Raw genomic sequence first — 19,597 nt, 5'->3', positions numbered from 1 at the left:
ATTAAAGTGACAACGGATTTGAATAGATCATGGATTAAAGCTTCCAAGATCAATTCAAAGTATGACAACGTCTATATATTCTCGTGGTCTCTTCCCCCTTAATTTCCCATAAATTAAAGATACATCTTGGAAGACATTTTCAATTTATTTCCTCGTTAGTTAATTATTGTTCATCCTACCATACCTTTCACAAAGTAATAGCCCGATGCATGATTGCAATTAGAGATGAATGAAATTAAAGATACATGGTAATTAACCTCGTATAAGCAATGAGCCTAAGAGGTGATCTTGATTCGGGTCCCTGGAGTTTTGTTTCCCTCAATTAAGGTCCCAATCGTATCTGGAATTTTCAATTAAGCCCTTCTGCCTAAAAGTCAGTTGATAAAACCATACTTTAAGAACCTAGTTGAGAATTGTGCTCTAGGCTGCCTAAAACCCTCTTTAGTGGTCTATGGGGAAATATGAGTAAATGGAATGGTTAGTAATTAGTGGTCAATGTTAGTTGTTAGTATTAGGGACCAATTTGACTACTACAAAGAGTTAAGGGACTATATAAGACACCTAAAAATATGGGGCCTTGGGCAGGTCTAATCTCCCAAAAAGAGATTTCGAATCCGAGTAATGGCATGTTTTGTTAATTGTAATGGTGGATTTGTGGGCAATCGTCTCTATTTCTTTTTTTATTTTAAAACAATAGCCTAATAAAATTATGAATTGAGAACAACACAAACACCAAATTTCCCTGCAAATAATGCTCTGTATTTAAGTATTCTCCTTTCAATTTTGAACATCAATAGCAACAAATTAGAAAACAAATAACAAAGAAACTAGACTGAAGTGGTCAGCACCATATCAAGGCGGTGTTAATTTTTATTTGCATACAAATCTTTGCAATGGCAAAAGAAAAATCCGTAGAAACAATGATGATCATCACCAGCAGCTAGCATGACTCAAAGCCCATCACTCTTGAGCTCCTCCTCAAATGCTTCTTCAAGCCAGAATCTTGATTCTTGCATCAACTCAGGACTCAATCTAAACATCAAAACACAAAACTCCATTTGATTTAAGGCCCCATCACCATCAAGATCACCTTCTTTAACCATACTAGCAAGCTCATCATCACTCAAATCTTGCAAGCCCAAGAAAGACGAATTTCTTCTCAAACTCTCCATAGTAATGACCCCTCTATCTTTATCCATCAACAGCTGAAACCCATTACACAGCTCGTTTATCAAACCTTCCCCACCTAGCTTGTTTGCCATTACAGGCAACAAGTCTTCAAAATCTGCTCTTTTCTCAACTCCTGCCATTCTTGATCAAGACACCTTTGAAAACAAGCGTGAAGATTGGATTCTTATGTGATTTATGAGTGGAAAGGTATGAATTGGTGCATTTATATAGGAGAGGAAAGGAGGAAGAGGATCTTCTAGGAAGGAACTGAAGGGTTATGGTCTTACAATGGGTGACAGCGAAGGGACAGACAATTTGGTCGGCTTTGATTCCTTACACGGGGTGCAGTATCATCTGTTTCGCAGAAGGTTGTCAAGGGTTTTTTGGTCATTTAATATAGTTTGCGTCTGTGAATCCGTGCTTTTCTTGAGTTTTGACTTCATTACGAATTGGGAAAAGCCACGGAAAAAAATAAAATTGCACGACTCTCTCCACAAGGGTACCTTTTATTTTTATTGTCTTTTTTTTTTCCTATATATAATTTTCACCATTAAATATATTTTTCAATCCGAACTTTATTTACACTAAATATTATATTGTATTAATGAAATTATTTTTTCTATCATGATCTTCCCATTGATAGTTTGTTAAGAGTCATAAATGCTGTCCTCTCTTTATAGTAAAAAATTATTTTTAGATGAATTTTATACATTATTTAAAATTGAATTATTTTCTCAAACGATTATAACTTAATGCATCTATAAGAATAAGTTTTTATAATCATATGCAGATGCGATGGGGATTTTTTTAAATAAAAAATGATGCGATGTCGACACGATAACCCATCTCTCTTTCCATCCAAAAATAAAATAAAATAAAGTAGATCCATTAATGCAGGGTAGGAAGAAATAGGTAGGGAGGAGAAAGGACAGCATCAACTGTTCATAAGTGCATCTGTATCTTGCCTGAACACAAGCATTGATTATCATAGAAAATCAAGTGAGATGACTCAAATTTGATTGTTCTTGTTGAAAACTTTTCCTAAATTCCCTTTTGAAAAAGCCCCGATCATTTGTTACGTGAAACTAAGGTTATTGTTATTTTTTAAAATATTTTTTATTTAAAAATATATTAAAATAATTTTTTTTATTTTTTAAAAATTATTTTTTATATCAACACATCAAAATAATCTAAAAACACTAAAAAAATATTAATTTAAAATAAATAAAAAATTAAAAAAAAATTAATTTTTTCAAAAACACTTTTAAAATATAAAAACAAACAGCTCCTTGAATTTATAAGACAAATCAGTTAATCCAACCCGGTTTTTTGAAAAGTTATAACTAAAGATTGTTTTCTAAATTTTTTATTATTCTATGGAAAAAAAGGGTGAGAATTAATGTACAAAAGGGTTTTATGCCCAGGTAAATTAGTGTATGATCTCAAGGATAATAAAGGTTAATGGAATGTTTTTTTGCGCTTCAAAACGTAAAATTGACTATAAAATTGGTTTAAAAATAAATTTATTTTATATTTTATATTTGTTTTTTTTAATCAAACATGTTTATATTTATTTCGTATCTATCTTCTATATTATGTGACAATAACAGAGTAAAAATGACCCATTAAATACATTTTTTTAAAAAAAAAACTAACAAATTGGTGAATATGAAAGATATTTTCTTTATTCAATTTATTTATTATAAGTAGATAAATAAAATATATGTTTTACTTAATTGTGTTATAGTAAATAAAAGAAAAAACGAACAAATGACCCAAATCTTAATTCCAAGTGAATTCTTGACACTCAATTAAAGTATTAAACAAAGAATAGTTTACCTTCACATTTCACATAATAAAATCAATTTCAACTTAGTCATATGTGAATATGAAAATTGGCAAACATCTTCTTGACACATTCATGCATGATTTCATGGAATAAATATAAACATAGGAGACAAAGAGCAGATGTCAATTTCAATTTCCTTCTTTGGGAAGGAACCAGCCATAAAGAAGGGCCGTGTCCATGACGTGTGGGCTGCCGTCGACCATGGTGATGTCATACGCAGAATTGGAATTGGAAACTTCAACTTTTGGAATGTCTTGGGCACGTAAAGTAGATATGCAAGAGACAAAGGTATAGATGATCAGCAAGTTTTCTGACTAGGACTTCCAAGAAACTACGCATGGCTATGGTAGATTACTTCCAAGAATCGTTATCGAGCTGTGAAGGTTTTCTTTCTTCCATCCCCCTCTTCTGTTTTCTTCTTCTTTTTTCTTTTATGGTGGATTTAAGGGAGGCCTTGAGCAGTACTCGATCTCAATGATTCGTAAACGTTTGCTCCAGTCAAGATTTACCTTTTCAGATGGATCTGTCACAAGAAATGATTAGCGAAATGGAATGCAATGTGGCAAGTATTCAATCTAACATAGAACTATTTCCATCATCGCCAACTGCGTATAAAATTCACTGAAGCATTTGAACAAATCCATTTGGCTCAGTGCAAGTGATGAGAAAGTACAGACCAAAGCTCCATTTGCATTACATTTCGATATTGCGTTTCCAGACAGTGCTACAGGTAAATTGAAAGATCAATTTGTAAGCATCTCAGGTGAAATAAAATAAAAATGAAAAGTCCTATCGAGCCTCTGGCAGGGTAATTGTCAACTCATTGTTAGAGTAACTACTTAAAGTGTTGTGATCAGAAGAAGAAGAAGAAACAACATTGCTAGATTTCCTACGCTTAATACTAGAAAATGCAGGTTCTTCTGGAGAAGGAAGTGATGCGTTGTCATTGCCCAGCATCAGAACGACTAATGGCATTGTTGGTCTATCAACTGGAGATTCCTGAACACACAAAAGCCCTACATGGATGCACTTGAGAGCTCTTTCAGGACATTCAGATGTGTCCCTTATCGACGGATCGATAAGGTCTAGTCCTCTATCATCATTCCACAATTCCCATGCCTGAAAACATGTTGAAGACATTAATGTCTTGTTTTCCTAGCATATGCAGAACAAAGAAGGAAAGTCAATCACTTACCCATCCTTGAAGGGTTAGAGGGAGCTCGGCACCAAAAAATTCGATATTTCTCTTGCCGGTCACAAGCTCTAATAAAAGAACTCCAAAGCTGAAGACATCTGATTTTTCTGAGAATTTTCCATACAGTGCATATTCAGGTGATATGTAGCCGCTGCAGAAGTAGTTGAGCTATGAATTAGTAGCAGCAAAATATTAGCAAAATCAGTAGAATCAGATTGATGTCAAAGGAAGTTTATGTGCAATCTGTGAACTTACTAGGTACCGACCACCCGCTTGGTATCAGCTTCGGTTTGATCTGAACCAAACATTCTTGCCATTCCGAAATCTGAAATCTTAGGATTCATTGCTTCATCCAGTAATATATTACTTGCCTTTAGGTCCCTATGGATCACTTTCAATCTAGAGTACTTGTGGATGTAAAGCAGACCTTGAGCAATGCCCTCGATGATCCGAAAACGTTTGCTCCAATCAAGATTTGCCTTTTCATATGGATCTGATAGAAGAAATCACTAAAAAGAATCAGTTCTGAATTTGTATAGCAATGTGGAACTGCAGAGAAATAAAATGGTCATATGACATTTCATTATGATCTGCTAAATGTAGTGTTTAAATTGTTCAATCTATTGATGATGTTCAGACCAGGTTAATCTTCATATTCGAGTTGTTTCGACAGAGAAAGAAGTTTACCAAACAAAAACTTGTCCAGGCTTCGATTCGGCAGGTATTCGTAGACCAACATTTTTTCCTCCCCTTCAACACAACAACCTAAGAGCCTCACAAGATTAGTGTGCTGAAGCTTTGCAATAAGTTTTAACTCATTCATGAACTCTTCAATCCCTTGTTCAGATTTCTTTGAAAGCCTTTTTATAGCTACTTCTTGATTCATCAAGTTCCCCTGTAGACCAGATTCAGAACAAACCTTCACAGCTTCAGTAAAGAGATCAATAGAACAAAAAAGAAAAACAGAAATCAAGTAAATTTGAAACTTTGGATGCAGATTTTCCTTGAACTGGAAGTACTACCTTATAAACAGGGCCAAAACCTCCTTCTCCCAGTTTATTTTCTTCACAGAAGTCATTAGTGACAGCCACTATTTGGTTAAAGCTAAATATGTTCAGCTCTGTCTCACTCTTTCCGAGTTCAATGCTGGTGTTCATACCAGTACAAGTCTCTTCAAGTCTCTCTGTCAGAAATCAATTAATGTTAGGCCGAAGAGTAAATCAGAACAGCTAACAAGCATCATCTTTATATGGAGTGTGTGTGTGACGAAAACATACAGAAGGTACCTTGTTTTCCAATGCTTTTTCTCCAGATGAAATAGCCAGATAGAACACAAAGAAGCCCTATAGAAACTGCAGCTACTGCAATTATAATCGAGCGCTTGTTTTTACGTGTAAATTTAACACTACTTTTAACATTTCCAACTGCATATAAAAGAAAAGGTTTATCAGTTCGTTAACAAAATTTAATGAACAGGACAAGTAGTCCTAATCCTTTCAGCTCAATGCAAATGTTGAGCTAAGCTACTTGAAATGAGATGATCATACCCTGGTCTCGGTCATGAAGACGAATGTAAAGATCTGATCCAACAAAATCCTGTGCAAGATCCATCAAATCCCCATACCAGTTCAGGCATTTCCCTGAAGTTCCATCACTCGCGTTTAAATATGCATAAGCTGTGCAAGAGCAGTTCCGTAGGCATCTGGATTCACAATCATTGGTACTCATATTTCCCAATATATATGAATGATCTGGTAATTTCATATTTACCAACTTTAAGAACCCATCATCCTTGTCACATCTCAATGCCTTTTGCCTCACACAGGTGCCACCAGTCCAATTCCTCATATCCCACTCTTGCTGAACTTTTGGCTGGAAGCCTGGCAGACATTTGCAACGATCCTGAGACCCTTTTGGATCACAGCTACTAAATGGACTGCACTGAGCATAGAATTCACAGTAAGTAGAAGGCCACTGCCAAATAGAAATCCAATCATTGTTTATCTCCTGCCATAGAAACAACTCAATTCGCCCTTCTGGGACTAGCGTGACCCTTAATATCGCCGAGTTTTCTGAGGCACTGTAAGTGACATAAATGTCATCACCTTTTAAGTTTAAAGTAAGGTAATAAGCAAATGGTCGCATCTTGGATAACTTCGCAAATGACACAGAATTGCTGTAGACATCACTTCGGCTATAAGGATCATTATCCTTCCAGATTAAAAACTGTGGACCTCCAGTCGTGCCTATCCCGAAAGAGAACATTCCTGGTTGTGGATCTTCAGCATCTGTCCAAGAAGTAAGCTGCCTTCTCTGATTAGTTTTGCGATTATAGCCAAGTTTCATGCCAGGCAAGAATGTATCAGAGGGGTGATCAAAGCTCTGCCACAAGACGGCTTCATCACTTCTCAAAACAAGGTTTCCATTATCCATCAGCATACCCGTTGTGTTATTTATAGCAGAATCAGCAACCTTTACATTTGATGACCAAACAGTCTTCTTTGTTGCATCCAAAACCACAAGATTTCCATCAACCCCGAGTGCAAAAGTTCCTAGAGAATCAGTTGGGGATTCTCTATTGGCCACCCAGACAATAGTTTTCTTCTGAATTTTGTTATACCAAATGCCAAGATAGTACCTTGGAGTTGAATTTCTCATACTGAAGAAACCTAATGCAAAAGTTCCACTAGCAGAAATTATGGGTTGGTTTGCACTGATGTATTTTCCTGGAGCTATAATGCCTTGACTTGCACAGAATGGCAATAGAGAAGATGAGATTGACAAAAAGAGCAACAGAACACACAACCACATCATGTGACAGTAAGATAGTAAGAGATGCTTGCAGTGCAGAAAATCCTTCGATTACCACAACAAACTGCGCTATTTGCTGAACTTTTTGGCTGCCAAAAAGACAAAAGCTGGTACCATATTTTAAACCAATGATATCTCACCATTCACCACAAACTAAAGTGTAATCTTCATAATCATTTCTTTTTTGCATTATAGTGTAGGTAGGCATCATGTCCACCATGGAAAAATCTCATTTTCCATAGCCATTTGTCGGTGCGTTTTGTTGACAAGACACCTAACCAAAGAAAAAACTTCTGATAACACATTTTACACTTGTTGTGCACAAGGCATTTCTATATTCTGAAAGAGGACATGATTTTTCAGTATAATTCTCAAAGCCCTTCATTAATGCTACGAAGAATTCATTGAACCAACCATCTCCCATGTGGTACTCATGCATGTACCTTTTATCATTTTTAAGAAGGCTCTTTCAGTAAGTTGCAGTAATGCTGGTAAGCTAAAAGCTAAGTTCAAAATAAAAAATATGAATACATCTGCATGATGCATGTGCTTAATTCCTTGATTTGACCAACTTTTTGGGGAAAAAAGAAAATCAAGCTCTCCTTTAAATCTTATATTTCTAATATTTGTGGCCACAGAAGCAATAAGATTCACAAGTTGGATATGAAGCACTATGAGCCTTACAGCAAATAGAAATCTGCCAAAATGGTGTCAACTCCACAGGCATAAAGGACCTTTGGTGGCAGAGCAGGCCCTATATTGTGAAGCACTTGCTTTTATAATTTAGATATATTATCCAATAGACAGTATTCTCCAACAACTTTTAGATGATTGAATTCATTAACTTCATTTTATAAACCTGTCAAGAGAATTGAAAAACCTGAGAAGTCCTATCGAGCCTCAGGCAGGCTAATTGTCAAATCATTGTTAGAATATCTAGTTGATGTGTTGTGAAAACGAACGGCAGCCAAATTGCTAGACATCCTACGACAAACACTTGAAAATACAGGTTATTTTGGAGATGGAAATAAAGAATTATCATTGCTCAACATCAGAGTCACTAACGGCATTATTGGTCTATCAGCTGGAGATTCCTGAACACACAAAAGCCCTACATGGATTCACTTGAGAGCTCCATCAGGACTTTCACGTGTGTTCCTTATAAGCAAGAATCCAATCATCATTAACGATCCATTCATCTCCAAGACCAAGAAGGCACTAATTTCTTCACCTCTAACATTAAGAAGACACCACTAATTTCTCCATCATTGACAACTCTGCCAGGATCAACAAATTCCTTAACTCTCCCACCAAGAATATCAGCAAGAACATAATCAAAGCAAACGTAGTGTAGTAAGAACAGCAGTTGACAAAAAGTCAGGAAAAATTCAATTATGTCATGACATTGATTGAATTCGTCCTTGTTGAAATTGTTCAGATCAAAATCCCCATATTATAAGAGCGGAATAAGTAAGGGAAACATAAAACAATATATACAATCAAGGACAATAATCAAGCAAGAATGATGATCATACACACACACACTTAATATATGGAAGATCCATGTTTTGGCCATCAGACCAAAACTCAAGTTTAGCCCAAATCCAATAACCCAATCTAACCTATGTATTTAAAGAGAATTTTGCCAAAGAATTGATTTACCCTTCTCCTCTTTTCTTTCCCTCTAACATGACTTTTCTCCCGATACCAAGGAATTGAGTTTTAAGCTTAAGTTTTGGTTTTAAGAAGTGTCGAAGAAACAATTAAGTATTTTCCTCTTTTGTTATTTTTCTATTAGGGATTTGATGGTTGTAGGATTAAAGAAAAGTTTAGAGTTTTTACTATGATTTGATGGTTGAACAATTTAAAAGATTTAATAGATATTTTATGGTGTCAATTGACTTAAAATAAATTAATTAGATAACTAGAATTATGGGTCTTGAAGAATAGATCAATTGTTTTTGGAATTTGTAGATTTGAAGAGTGGTAGATTGGAATTTTAAAAATCCTGATCAACTAGTCAACCAGTTAGTCTAGACCTCTAACTAGACCTGTCGACTAGTTAACTTGATGTTGTCGGTCGACCGATTGGTTTCTGATGATGATCGACCAGTTGGTCATTTCGGTTGACCAGTTGACCCAACAGTTGGGCTAATCTGGTCTATTAGGTTTGATTAATTTTGGGTATGTTCGAGATCGATTGGGTGAATCAGTATGGCTTTATAATTACATTTTGGTCTCTAAGTTTAGAGTTTTAATTTTTTATGTCAATTTCTTCGAGTTGTTTTTTAGTGTTTTTTCGTATCTGTTATAGGTTATGTTGATATTCCTACTAGAGATCCTTAACAGTCTCCGATCCTTAGTAATCTCCGATCCTGCACGCCTGTTTGGAAGTGTAGTTGCGGTTGCTTTTCAAAGTGTTTTTCGTGCCAAAATGCATTAAAATGATGTTTTTTTTTATTTTTAAAAAATTATTTTTAAGATAAGCGTATCAAAACGATCCAAAACATACCCAAAAAATTAATTTTTAATAAAAAATAAATAAATTTTAGGGGAACGCGGTTTGCACCACGTTTCCAAACATTTCGCTGCATCTGTTTATACAGTGACAGCTTGAAACTATAGACGTATTAGTAACAAGAGAGACACTCGTCTTTTACATTTTTTCAATGCATGATTGACATGTTCCAAGTGTTTCATTGAATGTGTGTAATTGTTGTTACTGATTTGTTTAAATATTCAATATTCGATGTCTGCTTTCGGACGTGTTGGTAACTCTTGTTGCTTCTCGGAGATTTATATTGCATCAAATAAACTTGGCACCGTTTCCCTTTTGTTGTTATGTTCGGAGCTATGCAGTTAGGTGTAAGGCTGCTAGCTAACATGATTGGTGGACATGGCTCTCCTGGCAAGGTTCCATAACTCTCTGAGATTATTGTAGCAAACCATTTCTAAACACTACTTGTTGCAACCCTCTGAAATTTATTTTGTGGATTATGAACTATTTTAACAAACACCAGACCTCCTAAAATTTGACCAACCGCTCCTTTCCCCTTGCATGAGAAATAGTGTTATCTTGCTCGGATAACTGCGTTGTGTAAAATGTGTAGGCACCATTACTTGCTAAAAGTGTAAAAAGCTGATGTAAATTATGACAACTATTGCTCATAATGAATTGAAGAATGGTACAAATTTGTTTATTCTTGATTCTTCCTCAAAAGTTGTCATTAACGTCACTAAAAAAATCAATGACACCTTTGATATATTTTTTTGATTTGTACTTGTAACTCTATTTTCTTATCTTAAAATACATATTAACATACATTATAGTTATTACTTCTCACTGAGTATTTGGACTCACCCCTCCATCCATATTTTTCAGGTCTTTAGTTTAATAACGGGATCTTTTGGTTGTGTTTTTCTTTCTTCTTGAGTCAATATACCTTGTTTGTTCCTTGATGCCATTAGTTTATATTTTATTTTTTATTTATAGATACTCCATAAAATGATTTTAATTATGTTTTGAATTTGTTTTGGATTATTTATGAAAGAGTCGGATTTTAATTTATTTATTGAATTTTTTAATTTTAAATATTTTGTTTTATGTTGCGTTATTTTATGATTTTTATGATATCAAATATATAAATTATAAGACTTACCAATCAAGGTATCTTAAGATGCTATGTTTGCCGGTCATGAGCCCGGGGTCGTGACATTAGATGCAGAGGACCAGAAGAAGAAAGAAGAATGCCTTGTCCTGGAGACGTTTATCATAGCCGACATATGCCAGCATCAAAGTGACGCTTGCAAGGTTGCAGCATAAATTGATTGGAATATGGACTGAGAAAGTGATATAGGTTTGGTGATTATGAGGTAGATTAAGGGCCCAATGGAACGATGATAGGTAGAAGTATCATCAAGTAGTGGCCACGCCCATCATCATTTCTTAGTTGAAATGCTGTTTCATTGGAGTGTCTGCAATTCATGCCATCTTTAGACTCGCGTCCACTAAAACGTCTATAGTATATTTACACTTCCAAAAGATGGGGGCCAGGCCCGTCAAACTATACTTATTACGAGCAACTTTCATTTGGAGAAATTTCATTAGTAATGGGACTGTGGGGACAATGCATGAATGGACTGTGCAGAGTGGAATGTAGATGGAGACTTTTCGTCTTTCTCTGGCACTCATGCGTCTCCACTTCTAGCACTGGGATAGAATATCCTGGACCTGCATATTAGTATCCTGACAAGGAATAGTGACTTGTTCAGCTTTCAGGGAAAAGAACAGGAAAATCTTGAAATCACTAGCAATCCTGAAATCAATGATATTGTACAGTTAAGTAAGAATAAAAATCAAAAACACATAAAGCAGGCTAGAAAATATTCTTTATCAGGAAAAACACAGCAACAAAGCCTGATAATTAGTAACAACTCTTTCTATCTGCCATCTTCTAGGGTGACTGTTAACCCATTATTGGAAACTGTGTCTGGTTTACTAGATGAAGAAGCTCTGCTAGAAGGGCATCGCCTAAAGACAAATGCAGGTTGCTTAGGATCTGGAAGAGTAGGAGTTTCACTTCGAAGCATGAAAAGTATGTTGGATACTGTGGGGCGATCACTAGGGTCTTCTTGCACACATAATAGCCCAACATTTACACACTTCACAAATTGATCTGTGTTGCATGTTTTGCTTAATGTCTGATCCAACAACTCCATTGCCTTGTCTTCTTTCCAAAGATTCCAGGCCTGTGAATAGTTTAGAAACAGAAAATGTCATTATGTTAGTTGATGAACACTAGGACAGTACCAATTTTAGCAGCACACATTTAACATCTTAGCAACAATTTCTTTAGGCTAAGCTGTACTTGCTCAATTGCTGGTTAACATCAAGAAACTTACATGGCCTAGAAGGCTTAAAGATTGTTCTGGATGATAGCATCCTGTGTTCCTTTTTCCACTGACAATCTCAAGCACAACAACGCCAAAACTGAACACATCTGATTTGAAAGAAAAAAGGCCATCTAATGCATACTCAGGAGCAATGTAACCACTGCATAACAGGCAGAGTAGAAGTCAAGGAATAGACATGAAATTGTCTAAATAAAGTAGAAGATTTTACAATCAATGTAGAACTTACTAGGTTCCAACAACTCTGTTCGTGTTTGCGGCAGTTTCGTTGCCTCCAAAAATTCTTGCCAAGCCAAAGTCGGAAATCTTGGGGTTCATTTCTTCATCCAGCAGAATGTTGCTTGATTTCAAGTCTCTATGAATGATTCTCAACCTGGAATCCTGGTGAAGATAAAGAAGCCCTCGAGCAATTCCAATGATGACGTTATAGCGCATCTCCCAGTCCAGTGACACACACAGCTTTCGATCTTGCAGGGTTTCGTTTCAAATCAAGAGAATGACTTTAGTTTCAGTCAGTCAACATATTAATGTTATGCAATGTAAGGAAGATAAGTAGGTGGAACAAACCAAATAAGAATGAGTCTAAGCTTTTGTTCGGCATATACTCATACAGTAACATCTTTTCATCTCCTTCAACACAATAGCCCAGAAGCCTCACAAGATTCCTGTGTTGTAGCTTGGCAATCAGGACAACCTCATTTTTGAATTCTTCTAATCCTTGACCAGAACCACTTGATAGCCTCTTGACAGCAATTTTTTCTCCACCTGGAAATGTAGCCTAATCCGACAGACATCAAAGTTTTGAAAGATGCATCTATCAGTGAACATATTTTGAGGTTTCTGATATAGAAACTGTGATCAAAAGTATTATATCTTGACCTTGTAGACAGGCCCGAAGCCACCTTGTCCTAGCTTGTTTGCATTTGAGAAGTTATCTGTAGCAGCTAATAGGCTTTCCAAGTCAAAACATGGCACATCTATAGCCTTCGTCTCATCTTCATTGAACCGATCTGAGTCAATTAAGTCTTTGACAAGTCTCTCGCTACCATTGAAGTGAAATCCTAAATTTCTTGGAAAAATTCCCTTGTTTTCTGAACTCATATATCAATGTCATGACGTGTTAGTAGCATCATAACCACGTTGAGAAGTCTTCCAAGATAGTGTTATTCTCTTGGTAGAAGAAAACAATTGACATTGTTGAATAGATATTGCTTACCTCGTAGCTTCGGCATCCTTCTTCTCTGCAAACATATGAAAACAATGGTGCTTGAGAGAACAGCTAAAGCAATGAGACTAATCAAAGCTACTGCAATGATCAGAGACAATGGAATCTTTCCTATTGAAGAACCATCTTTTTTCTCACTGTAATGACCTGCTGCAATCAGAAACAGAAAACAACTCGTAAAAGGCATATCGTTCCATACTTATGAGCAATTCTAGAATTCTTACCTTCAGTACATTTCAACTTCAAACCATCCCATTTAAACTTTGCATTACAAAGGCACAATTTCTTTCCATCTATTCTTGCACTGCAACTTGAATTTGGCCAATATTTGCAGTCTGAAGAAGAAAAACAAGTTGGCTCAGGTGGCGGATCCCAACCTATCTCAACCTCGTCTCCACCCGTGAAAGAAATAGTTGAACTAATGTTACCCAGATCAACATTGCAAAATCTAATCACATGAAATGGAGATGATTGATTGAGCTGTAAGAGATTTCCATTTGATTTTATGGACTTGCAACTATCTGCAGTTTCAGTTTGGATGACAAATGTGTGCATTCCTGGATTGATTTTTGTGACTCTGTAGGTGTCGCCTCTTGCCTTAAAGTTAAGCTGGCCTGATGAGAGGTTGCAGTAGAAATTAAGGTATGCGGGATCACCACATTTTGGTCCAGTGCTAAGGGGATAGGGAATCATGTTAGTTCCACAAGTCCCACAAGTTGTTGCTGCTGATTCTGCAGAAACAGAAGTTCTGAAAACTCAAAAACACTAACAATTGCAATCTAGTTATGTACTATCAAAGCGCATGTTCGACAGAGGAATTCATTTCATTTCTCAAACCTCCATGATCATAGCCTTAAGAAAGGTTAGCAAGTGTAGGATCAAGCAAACTGCAGAGACTAGGATCACCATCTTTTTATCCTTTTCTAATGGTTGGACTAGAATCACTTTTAGAATAACAGTGAGGTTTATAGTATTTTTGGAGTCACTCACTATATCGTAAGGTGTAAGGGCAACCATAGCCCAGTGACCTCATCTGATAGGGGAATAGCGAAATCAAATTTATAGAGAGCTCCAATTGAAAAGCAGATCCACATCAAAAGCTATGTTTGCAGAAATTAAACAACAAAGAGTTTTTACATGTTTTAGAAAGGGGAAAAAAACTTACCTATATCAGAGACTGATACGCGTACATGGAGATCACGGCCACCATCATACTCCTCTTGAATGTCCCTGAGATCATCAGTCCAAATCCAGCAGGTGGCACTTTCAGATTCACCCCCTTTAGTGGTTTCAGCTTCTTCATATGAGAAAGCCTCACATTGGCAGTTGTTGAGGCACTCCATTTTACATTCCACCTCACTGTTAGCCTTGAATTGTGCATCCGGATTTGCTACTTTCATCATCTTTAAGCTCAAAAATGTGTCACTTGTAGCACTGTTGCTGCATAATGGTGATCTTCTGGTGCATCCTCTTGAATTATCTCCAGAATTCCAGTACTCCGGTGAGACAGGCTGAAAACCAGGCAAACATTTACATACCACTTCATTATTACTATTGCAGCTACCAAAATTACCACAAGCATTATAGAGACTGCATCTAGTCCTAGGCTGGGCCCAAATCACGGACCAAGTCTTCTCAGTATTCAACTGCAGGTACTGAATTTGGCCAGCAAAACTCATCACCATTCTTGTATTTGTGTACAAAGATGAAGTGATATACGGAACAGAATCATTGCGGACTGAAGTCGAGGTGAAATTTGACAGGAAGTAAGATATTGCAGAAGGCATTTCACTTCTGGAGCTGCCACCATTATCCGAAACTCCACTTCTCCAGTACCTAATGGATCTTTTCCAAATGACAAACTGGTTTGCTTCTCGATCTAGATGAAAACTGAAGTTTCCAGATGCTGGGTCATCATAACTTTTCCATGAAATGAGTGCCATATCTTCATCCAATTTCATCCCTGGAAGAAATGTTTCAGTTGGATTTTCAAAACTCTGCCACAGAATTCCTGTCAAGTGCTTCTCATCATCTTCATCGCTGACGACCAGGTTACCAGTGTCCATTAGCTTGGCTATCCTGTTCATAGAGGATGGTTTTTCAAGATTTATTGACCAGAAAGATCTCCCCCTCCCGTCCAGTATCTGAAGGTTTCCATTCTCGTCAACAGAGAAGACTCCACTGTGATCTAAAAGTGGATTGTCTCTATTTGCAACCCACACAACCGTGCGTGGACTAGACTTGTAAAACCAAATGCCAACATATCTTCTTTCAGTGCTTCCATTAGGAGTAAAGAAACCAAGTTCAAATTTTTCTCCATTAGAAACAAGAGTTTCTCCTCTACTGTCTCTAATAGGACTGTTTCTTGTTAAGGTATCTCCTGCCAAGCAATGCAGAAGCAAAGAACAGAACAAAAACACATACAGAAAGAAGGTAGGAGGTAGCATCTGTCTTGGAAAGTTGGTAATTATGATTATTATTCTTCTGATATTTCTTTTTACCTATGATTAGGAAAGAATGTCAGTTGTTAGATTTTTCCTCTTAACTAGACAGTCTATAATGGTAGCCAAAGATCTAATCATCTAATCTCTACTGGATCTTCTATTAAAGTTCGCACGTCTTGTCCTATCTGAAAATTTTGCCTTGATGTTGATTTCCACTATCAACAATGCCCTCAAAAAGTTGAATTTAGTCAGCATGTCACAGGGTGCATTGATCAAATGACTCGTCAAGGATTGTTGCATGATTACAATACTAATGACAAACTTGTCTCTCATGTAAGAATTATTAATCTTCAGCTTATTTTAATGTTTAGTCTAAAGGACTAGTTACAATCCACATGAAGCTTCACATCATAATTCTTTGCAAACTTGCTTTACAAATAGACCAATCTTTAAGCCTATATATATATACATGTTCCAAATCGGATCGGCTACCGGAAGAAATTTACAATGCCTGGACTCGTCATTGAGAATGTTCAGGTCCGAGTCACTCCACCTCAGCCTGTGGTTTTCATTCCCCGATTCCACCCTCTCTTATAAGGGTCTGTTTAGCACAATGATGAGGAGCAGTTGAAACTACTTCGATCACAGTTTTGAAAATGTGTGTTTAATCAACTTACATTGTAGTTTTCCATGATTCTTTTAAAAAAAACTCTTTTGAAATCTTGATTACGAAAAAACTACTTTTTTAAATTACAACTGTACAAATTACCAAAACATCAAATACACACTAGAGTTTTCAAAACTAACATAAAAACTGACCTTGTTAAGATAAATTAACATAGCCCTCTTTTTTTAACAATAATGAATATTCTCAGATCAACTTGTGCATCAAAAATACTCAATCCCCTCGTATCTAGCCCTCTATGTGAACATACAAACCAACACTAAGACATTATCAGTGTTATGAAAAACTTGCGGTAATTATAGATGAATATTGTAATAGGATAGAAACTGAAAATAGCATAAGATTTAATGTTATTCGGCAATGTGACTATATCTATAAAAGTAAAGAGCTTTTATTTTTACTATATTAAAATAGAGTTGCATGATATGTATTTATAGTCGGCCCTAAATCGCCCAAGAAATCTTAATCATTTAAGAAGTATTAATAATTTTTTCATAATACCCCTTTACCAAACCGGAGAGGCATTACCCCTGCACCCCCAATCTATTAGTCGTCTCTGGCAACAAAACAAGAAATAAATCACAGAGAAGCAGATGTTGTCTTTCTGCTTCGCTCGATATGCTCCCCTCGACTCCGGTATTTGGCATTGAGCCAACAACTAAAACAATAAGCAGAGAGGGTAAAACAATAATAAACTGTAATTTGAATGGTAATTTAATAGATTAAGTTGAATTATTGAGCAGGGAAGCTGTCATGCTAATGTGTGACAAAGGTCAAGGTCTTCGGATTTATGTCTATTTCATCTTTTTACCTGTGGCCCAGTAGGTTTCAAATTTCTTCATCTTTATGTTAAAAATAAATAAGAATCTATGATTACGCGGGGCTCCATAGATTAAAGCACATCTGGCTTTTTAGGTGCATCTATAATCTAAATATTTTATCCTATGATGGTGACCTTTTACGACCATTGTCAATGTGCATGGATGTTTATGCTCCACGGTTCACTCACTGTTCTCTCTTTTTGACAGGAGACAATATATAAAACTAAAAAATAAAGATTCCACCGCTGTAACGTTCAAATTATATTATAGGAAATCTGTGGGATGAGTGTAGTAGTCCTTGAGCCCCTGAGGTTTTCCTTCAGAACATTGTTTAAGGCTTGAAATCACACAACGCCTCCTAAGCTGAGGCCCTAATGACTTCTCTACATTAGCATTTTGTTCTACAGTCCATTGCATTTTCCATTAACCTCGTGATTCAATCTTCATTATGATTTGTGAGAATCAACTTTTTTTATTTCATCTCCATTTCTGTTTAGATCATCACTGCAGGCACACAAGAAATTGTGAAACTTTTGACGCAGGTGATTCTGATTAGTCAATGTACTAAGCTACATGAATAGCCTTGCATGGATATTTATAATCAAATAGGACAAGATTAAATCCAAGAAAAGGCATGGATTGTCACAAAAAAAGTCAATTGATATGTCCATTGGATTGATCTCGAATTTTTTCAGTAGATTCTATATGTACAGTTTTATAGGGGGTCGGCTAGTGTACCTAGCTAAGATGCGGAAGATCTCCAAACTGGACACAAACACTTATTTTAGCTAATTTTGTTATTTCTTCTTTTTATTTTTTAATTTTTCTAGTTTGTTTAGTTTTAGTTTTTTAGTTTATTTAAAGAATTGTAAATTTTTAAAAAATATTGAATATTTATAGAGAAATATTCAGTAATAAAATTTTAAATTAGATTAAATTAGAGTTTTTATGTTGTAAATCTATTCGGCATAATTATATATTCTTGTGTTTGATGTATTTATTAAGTTGTTTAGTTTCTGTCAACTTTTCATAAATAATATTCCAGCTTTATAATTTTTCCTTTCATATTGCTTGATCCGAATTCACTTGACAAATTTTAAAGACAATGGCTCTGAGTAAATGGAACTAGACAAAAAACATCAAATCGATCAGAAGTATGACACGCCCTGCTAGATTGATACAGAGGAGAGAAGGATCCCCCCCCCCCCCCCCATTATCGTCTACAAGGTATTTGTTAACTCGACGTATGAATCTGCTTTACTAGAAGAAGAACCAGTGCTAGAAAGGGATCTGCTCACTGCAAATCCTGTTGCGTTAGTAGAGATGCAGTTTCACTTCCAAGCATGAAAACTATGTTCGACAAGGTTGAACGATCCCATGGATGTTCTTGCACACATAAGAGGCCACCATTCACACACCTCACAAATTCATTGGCATCACAAGTTTCGCATAATTCTCTATCCATACAGTACCTTTTCCTCTTTCCACAACCTCCATGCCTGGGAAAACTTCAAAAATCAAAATTAGTACGTAGCAGAGACAAACAAAGAGTGGCTACAAAAATCTTGATTACTCACATAAGCTGAAAGGCTAAAAGTTATGATTAGACTCGTAAGACGCCGTATTTCTTTTCCCACAGAGTTCCAAGTACAACTAAACCAAAGCTAAAGACATCATCACCCTTGATTAAGAAAACGCCATCCAATGCATACTCTGGAGACATGTAGCCACTGCACGACAGGAAAGTGTGCATCGGGTTAGCTAACTCAGATGTCTGATCAACATTTTAAGGTATCCCATGGTTAGACAAACAGTAAAACTTACCCAAGTCACAACTCCTCTCTGTGTTCTGTCCTCTGTTTGTTTGCCTCCAAAGATCCATGCCAAGCCAGAGTCAGAAATCTCGATTTATTTTTCCTTAACCATGGTATATCTAATCCCAAAAAAGAAAAAAATATATCATAACTAGCAACAGTAGGAAACTCGATCAAGGATGGAGACTCCATCATGACCCTGCAGTTGTATTTGTGAGAATCTTCTTGATCATGTGTGGATCAGATATAGCCAACAACCTGGGCTTGACTCCAAATCAATGGAGAAACGCACGTCTTCCCATTCCTCCTTGACCATTCTTGTATAGTAAATGGAGCCAGTCTGTAAAGAACATCACAGTTAAAATTAGACGATGGCTTGGACACACCCTTAGCATTTAGAAGATTGGATGGCTGGCAGGGCCAGTTATTCCTTGATTTTTGAAATGGTTTTGGATTCTCCATGGAATCCATATAACTGAGTGTAGGAATTTCAAAGGCAGGGCGGCCAGTTTGTTTTTTGAAAAAAAAAATTTCTCTGTTGCTTATGTTCTTACAAAAATAAAGAAAAAATGACCCCTTTTCTTGAAATTATTGTGATCAATTATTGATGGCAAGATGTACGACGACTGTGCAGTGGGGTTGCCCGGTGAGGGTGGTTGAAGATGATATTGT

General features: G+C 36.2%; 3 protein-coding genes and 1 long non-coding RNA gene across 5 annotated transcripts; all 4 read right to left on the bottom strand.

Annotated features, from left to right (window-relative positions):
* Window positions 1–737: 737 nt before the first annotated feature.
* Window positions 738–1,382, bottom strand: LOC7497418 (calcium-binding protein PBP1). Its single transcript, XM_002319361.4, has one exon. It carries the CDS (start codon window positions 1,308–1,310, stop codon window positions 951–953), a length of 360 nt encoding a protein of 119 aa, XP_002319397.1. The 5' UTR covers window positions 1,311–1,382; the 3' UTR covers window positions 738–950.
* A 2,226-nt stretch (window positions 1,383–3,608) lies between these two features.
* On the bottom strand, window positions 3,609–7,491 carry LOC18104679 (G-type lectin S-receptor-like serine/threonine-protein kinase B120). Its single transcript, XM_052446682.1, has 7 exons — window positions 5,762–7,491; window positions 5,501–5,638; window positions 5,237–5,397; window positions 4,902–5,109; window positions 4,470–4,707; window positions 4,215–4,365; window positions 3,609–4,138 (listed from the first exon to the last, which is right to left on the bottom strand). Exons 1-7 carry the CDS (start codon window positions 7,026–7,028, stop codon window positions 3,809–3,811), a joined length of 2,493 nt encoding a protein of 830 aa, XP_052302642.1. The 5' UTR covers window positions 7,029–7,491; the 3' UTR covers window positions 3,609–3,808.
* Window positions 7,492–11,298: 3,807 nt separating this feature from the next.
* Window positions 11,299–15,720, bottom strand: LOC7497416 (G-type lectin S-receptor-like serine/threonine-protein kinase At4g03230). Of its 2 annotated transcripts, none has more exons than XM_024583213.2 (8): window positions 14,327–15,720; window positions 13,386–13,892; window positions 13,153–13,308; window positions 12,816–13,027; window positions 12,504–12,714; window positions 12,166–12,403; window positions 11,928–12,078; window positions 11,299–11,774 (listed from the first exon to the last, which is right to left on the bottom strand). In XM_024583213.2, exons 1-8 carry the CDS (start codon window positions 15,606–15,608, stop codon window positions 11,466–11,468), a joined length of 3,066 nt encoding a protein of 1,021 aa, XP_024438981.1. In that variant the 5' UTR covers window positions 15,609–15,720; the 3' UTR covers window positions 11,299–11,465. The 2 variants fall into 2 exon arrangements, with proteins under 2 accessions (XP_024438981.1, XP_024438980.1); XM_024583212.2 differs by having other exon boundaries at window positions 13,153–13,311; window positions 14,327–15,719.
* A 2,425-nt stretch (window positions 15,721–18,145) lies between these two features.
* LOC18104678 (uncharacterized) lies at window positions 18,146–19,597 on the bottom strand. Its single transcript, XR_002977254.2, has 2 exons — window positions 18,936–19,597; window positions 18,146–18,841 (listed from the first exon to the last, which is right to left on the bottom strand). It is a non-coding gene; the product is annotated as an uncharacterized LOC18104678 (long non-coding RNA).

This window comes from Populus trichocarpa, chromosome 13 (assembly GCF_000002775.5).
Source record: "Populus trichocarpa isolate Nisqually-1 chromosome 13, P.trichocarpa_v4.1, whole genome shotgun sequence".
Taxonomy (NCBI): Eukaryota; Viridiplantae; Streptophyta; class Magnoliopsida; order Malpighiales; family Salicaceae; genus Populus; species Populus trichocarpa.
This window is presented reverse-complemented; position numbering and strand designations above follow the sequence as displayed.